At 42.5% G+C, this 6,240-nt stretch overlaps 1 protein-coding gene across 1 annotated transcript; it reads left to right on the forward strand.

The window, feature by feature from the left end:
• The first annotated feature begins 420 nt into the window (after positions 1 to 420).
• TAL2 (TAL bHLH transcription factor 2) lies at positions 421 to 782 on the forward strand. Its single transcript, XM_003785202.1, has one exon. It carries the CDS (start codon positions 456 to 458, stop codon positions 780 to 782), a length of 327 nt encoding a protein of 108 aa, XP_003785250.1. The 5' UTR covers positions 421 to 455.
• Positions 783 to 6,240: the final 5,458 nt, after the last annotated feature.

A 6,240-nucleotide genomic window follows, 5' to 3' on the forward strand; every position in this document is an offset into this window, starting at 1 on the left:
GCTGCAACCCTTTAATACAGTTCCTCATGTTGTCATGACCCCCAACCATAAAATTATTTTCGTTGCTACTTCAAACTGTAATTTTGATACTGTTATGAATCATAATGTAAATATCTGATATGCAGGATGGTTTTAGGTGACCCCTGCGAAAGGATCCCAAAGGGGTTGCGACCCACAAGTTGAGAACCACTGAACCCGAGGCTTCAAAACAGCCAAGGAGAAAAAGGCTGAAGGATATCATTCTTACCCTGTCCTTTCTTCTGCCACATTTTCTTCTCTTACCAAAAGGAAGATTTATAAAACCTGAAAATGAAGAAATGAATTTTCTAGAATCTGAGTGGAAAAAAAAAAAATCTAAGATCTCAGGTACTTGGCAGAACATGAGATACCGACCAACCTCTTACCAGGTATTGGCCCTTGGGGCTCTTTCTTTTTCCAGTCTCAGGAACTCAGACATGACCAGGAAGATCTTCACCAACACCAGGGAGCGGTGGAGGCAGCAGAATGTCAACAGTGCCTTTGCCAAGCTGAGGAAGCTCATCCCCACTCACCCTCCAGACAAAAAGCTGAGCAAAAACGAAACGCTTCGCCTGGCAATGAGGTATATCAATTTCTTGGTCAAGGTCTTGGGAGAGCAAAGCCTACAGCAAACAGGAGTGGCTGCTCAGGGAAACATTCTGGAGCTTTTCCCCCAAGGACCCCACCTGCTCAGCCTAGAGGGCAGGACTCTCCTGGAGGACTACCAGGTACCTTCCCCTGGCCCAAGCCACCACATCCCATAGCAGTCATCACCCAGGACAACACTTGCTCAGAAGTCACTGGCTGTGGACAGCCTTTTGCGTGTTCTAGAGTCAACTTCATGAATAACTTTCAAGGCATGAATTTAATCTTCACAGACAATGGCTCGGGAATAGTTGCATGCAAGGTACCTGAAGGAGGCCACGAGGAATGTCACTTTGGAATCTACCCCTGACCCCAGAGGCTTCAGGCAGAGCAGTCTTTTTAAATTCAGATTCTGTATAAAATTTTTTGGGAAAAAAAAATTTAGTTTAAAAATGTTTTGAAAATCACTGTTTACTCAGTGTCTTCGGTTATGAGAGAGGAGTTTTCTTATAATGGACTTCAGCTGAATGAAGGGAATATGCTTCCCTCAGAAAATAGTACAGGCCCAGGTGTGGTGGGTCATGCCTATAATTCTAGCACTCTAGGCCAAGGTGGGTGGGCCTCAAGCTCATGAGTTTGAGACCAGTCTGAGCCAGAGTGAGACTTTGTCTCTAAAAATTGCATTGTGGTGGGCACCTGTAATCCCAGCTACTTGGGAGGCTGAGGCAAGAGAATTGCTTGAACCCAAGAGTTGGAGGTTGCTGTGAGCTGTGACGCTACAGCACTCTACCCAAGGTGACAAAGGGAGACTCTATCTCAAAAAATATATATAAAGTTTGTTTTGAAAAATGAGACATATTTAATCAAAGGTGAACAAAGTCAATATTAAAATTTATGAAAGAAAGGATAGCCTCTGCAGAAACCATTTTTAAGGACTTGTGGCAAAATCTGTGGAGAAAAGATCCTCCTGAGTTGTGGGGGTTCCAGGAATGCAGCGGGTATGTGAGGAAAAGCTCTGCATCCTTCAACTCTGTGGAAACGTGAGGTGTAACTTATACTGAACCATTTGTATGTGCATCATCTTTAAAGCCAAATAGTGGATTACACCTGGAAGACAAAATAATAATTTGATAATTTATGAATTGGAGTTCATAGTCTTCACCTGAAAAGCAACAAAAATAAATTAGCTAACCCCTTACTGTGTTCACATGTCAGGTATTAAAACTTTTCACTCAGCCTGAGCTCCTGTACAATTCAGTTACAATTATGAAAATCCAAACATTACCATGTATGACTCATTTAACAGAGAGCTTAGTTTAAACAAAACATTGAGAGTAAACAATAGAAATGTAATACTGGACTGTAATGAACTAATGAATGTGTAATTTGTCTTCTTTGCTATGGTGCATTAGCTCAGTCTATGCTGGGAGAGGTGGGACCCAACAAGTCAGTCAAACAGCTTGGATCTGCCAGCTCGTCACCACATGCCCACCTCATGCTCCTAAGACTCAAAGATAAATCCCATAGTTGAGCCCAGAATACAAATAACGTCATTTGATTGTCTTTGGAACATTTTATTTCCCCAAAGTTCTTGACAGTACATTGGTTTTCAAACCTTTTGAACGACCAGTAGGAAGTTTATGGATTTGGGATTAGGGATTTCCAGTGTTATGCACAATAGAGGAATTAAATTTCCCGCCACTCAGAAAGAAAGTATTTACTTATGAAAAGTTGAGATGAACCTCCTTGTCCTGCTGGTTAGAAGAAAGCCAAATGAGACTGTCTCACAATCTCATTCCCCCGAAATAGCAAGGTCACTAGATCATTAAACTCTGTATGGCATTCATACTTATAACACAATGGGTGTATTTGAACCAAGAAATTTCCCTTCTGCGTTCTTGATTTCAACTGCATTTGGCAAGCTTCTCCATGGACTCAGCACAGTCCAGGGAAACATCAAAGCAGAAAGATGAGACAATTTCCCCTCAAATGTGCATTTCTTTCTCATGAGTTATGTGGACACAAGCTTGCCCCTGGATACCAGGTGATAATACTATTTATTTATTTATTTATTAGGTACAGAGTTTCACTGTGTCACCCAGGCTGGAATGCAGTGGTGTGATTGTAGTTCACTGTAGCCTAGAACTCCTGAGTTCAAGTGATCCTCTTGCCTCAGCCTCTCACGTAGCTAGGACTACAAATGCACACTACCATCCTCAGTTAATTTTTAAAAAAATTTTAATAGAGAGGGCGGTGCCTGTGGCTCAAAGGAGTAGGGTGCCAGCCCCATATGCTGGGGGTGGTGGGTTCAAACCCAGCCCCAGCCAAAAACTACTTAAAAAAAATTTTAATAGAGACAGGGTCTTATTGTTGCCCAACTTTGTCTTAAGCGCTTAGCCTCAAGTAATCCTCAAGAGCTAAGACTGTAGACATGAGCCAGTGTACCAGGCCCATTTCAACATTTTGATGATGGCTGTCAATTAACATCACTTTCTCTCACCTGGAGTTAAAACAATACTTCTTACAGTATTTTTATATTAGCTTCATTTCAGCATGTTGCTAAGGAAAGCACAGAGTACCTCTTTGCCTGAATATAGGATCGTGCCGCTCTACCCAGAATGAGTCTACTCTCCATTCTTGGGGATGTGGTCTGTGTACCCAAAGAAGACCTTCTACTGAAATGTGCCGAGTCATGAGGAGATTGGGTTGTCATTAAACTCCATGAGGGGGATTTCTGTAATAAATGAGCAGGCCTTTAAAATGCTACTCTAGGCTCGGTGCCTGTAGCATGGTGGTTACAGTGCCAGCCATATGCACTGAGACTGGCGGGTTTGAACCCAGCCTAGGACAGCTAAACAACAATGACAACTGAAACAAAAAATAGCCAGGTGTTGTGGTGGGCGACTGTAGTCCCAGCTATTTGACAGGCTGAGGCAAGAGAATCGCTTGAGCCCAGGTTGCTGTGAGTGATGACGCCACGGCACTCTACCCAAGGAGACAGCTTAAGACTCTGTCTTAAAAAAAAAAAAAATTGCTACTCTATATAATTCATCTCTCCAATTATTTCTTTTGCCTGCTTGGATTTTTGCATATCAAGAAATATAGTCACATGTGGACACTTGAACTTTGACAAGATGTCCAAGAGACTTGAAGTAATTAAAAAATCATGCTAAAGTCTTCTCTGGTGTTTTACACGTAAGACTTGGTGACTATACTAGTAAGAGTTTGTAGTTCAAACACATTGTAGTTCACTAGATGATGTATTTGTTTATGAATTACTGGAGCTGAACAGAAGAACTTAGACAAGACCATGTAACCTATGTGACTTTGTTACTTGAACAAAAGTGGTCTGCTATGGATATCTGGAAACTTCGAGAAACCAGGTATAAACAAATCCATTGATTCATGTAGACCATTTGTTGGGCTAATTCCACTCCCTCATTTTACAAAGGAGAGAAGAGGTCCAAAGGGTTTTAAAGTGACTTTTCGGAGGTCCCATGGACAGTTAATGGAAACCCAGGATGCAGAGCCAGGTCTCCAGACCCTGTACCCACCCTTTCTACAGCGCTGTTCAGCCACCAAGTATTTTAGGATTGAAAATGAGCAAGTGCTTTATCATGAGGCTCAGCTCCTTTCAGTATTGTTCTGTAATCTTCATATACCTTTTTACTGAAATTGAATTACTGAGCTTTGTAGAATGTGGTTAGATATACCAACCAAAGACTTTATTTATTGATGTGTTTTGTGAGTTTTTAGCCCTTGTTTATAATTTGCTGTTTCACTGTTAATTTATTGCAAATAAATTATTTAAGAAAAGAAATTGTTCTTTCTTTTAAGGAAAAATTTCAAAACTTCCTAAGCACATTTACACTTTCTCTCCATCTTTGCAGTCACTGCCCTGGCCTTGATACCCCCCACTCTCCAGTGTCTTTAGACTAGAAAAAAATCCACCACCATTTGAAATCAAACTCTTCTCCCATCCTTTACATCACCTTTCACACAGCTCCCTGATGGTTCTTCTCAAATCCCACCTGTGGTCTGATCACTTCCCTGCTACCAAACCTTCAGTGTCTTGCCTGCCAGATTGAAATAAATGTTATACCCTAGCAAACCTGGCCCTCTGCAGCCAGGCCCAGATGTGCCCTTCCCTCGCCCTTCCACAGTGCCTACATGTATTGTACCTACCAATGAAACTACTCCACCTAGCAATCCCTAACATGCCCACTCTTTTTTATTTTTGACTTTATTTATCTATTTATTTATTTTTGAGACAGAGTCTTACTCTGTTACCCTGGGTAGAATACCATAGATCATTGTAGCTCACAGCAACCTCAGACTCTTGGGCTCAACAGACCCCTTTGCCTCAGCTTCCCAAGTAGCTGGAAGAACAAGTGTCTGCTACAGTGCCCAGCTAATTTTTCTATTTTTAGTAGAGACAAGGGTCTCGCTCTTGCTCTGAGGCTGGTCTTGAACTCCTGAGCTCAAATGATCCATCCACCTTGGGCTCCCAGAGTGCTAGGATTACAGGTGGGAGCCACAGCACTGGCTTGACTTGACTCTTGTGATTCCCCATGGTTGGATGCACTTGCTCCCATTCCCACTCTTTCTACTCACCTGCCCTGACTTGTACCAGTTCCACTTGCTAAAATCCTTCTTGGCAGACCTAACACCATCTTTCAGATGAAATCCTCCTACATTTCTGCCACTCTATCTAATCTCTCCTCGCTTAGAATCCCCTTGTATGTCTCATGTCCCTTAATTTCTTCTAACATATGTTACAGACATCTGTCTTCTTAGGTTTTGTTTCCTCCAGAAAGATAAAATCTGCTTGATTTCAGGGACAGTTTCTAAAATTCAGTCCTCACAATACCACTGCACATGACCCCCTGCCCCCGCTTCCAAAGTGTGAAAATTCTATCAATACCGTGTTTCCCTGAAAATAAGACCTACCCCCAAAATAAGCCCTAGCAGGATTTCTATGCATTTGTCAAACATAAGCCCTACCCTGATAATAAGACCTAGTGATGGGCATGGCTGTGCAGCGTATCTGCATAGCCATGCTCTGCATTTCCAGTGGAGCTGTAAGGAAGACTGGAATACCTTTTATCTGCCACAGCTCCTTTCTCCAAGCCCTTCCCACTTGCTCGGGTGCATGTGTGGTAACCACAGTGGCAGGCATCCTATTGCAAGCATGCAAACGGCTAGGGGAAAGGAGTTCATGCATCACTAGCGCCAGCCCCACCAACAAGGTTGGCTCCCCCTGTCAGGTTCCAGAAGAAGATGACTTAACTATATTTGAATAAATGTAGATTATTGTATTATACTTAATAAAAATAAGACATCCCCCTGAAAATAAGCCCTAGTATATCTTCTTCAGAAAAAATAAATATAAGACAGTGTCTTATTTTCAGGGAAACACGGTAGATTGCCTCTGTCAACTTGGCACCTGGAACTCAAGCACCTAAGGGGTCAACCACATACACCAGAGCTGGCGGGTTTGAATACATTGTCTGGCCTGCCAAACAATGACAACTACAACCAAGAAATAGCCCAGTATTGTGGTGGGCACCTGTAGTCCCAGCTACTTGGGAGGCTGAGGCAAGAGAATCACTTAAGCCCAGGAGTTGGAGGTTGCTG

This window comes from Otolemur garnettii, unplaced genomic scaffold (assembly GCF_000181295.1).
Source record: "Otolemur garnettii isolate 467f Iridium unplaced genomic scaffold, OtoGar3 scaffold00014, whole genome shotgun sequence".
NCBI lineage: Eukaryota > Metazoa > Chordata > Mammalia > Primates > Galagidae > Otolemur > Otolemur garnettii.

Coding starts and splice junctions, on each gene's coding strand:
- TAL2 (XM_003785202.1), top strand. CDS start 456: ATGACCAGGAAGATCTTCACCAACACCAGGGAGCGGTGGAGGCAGCAG.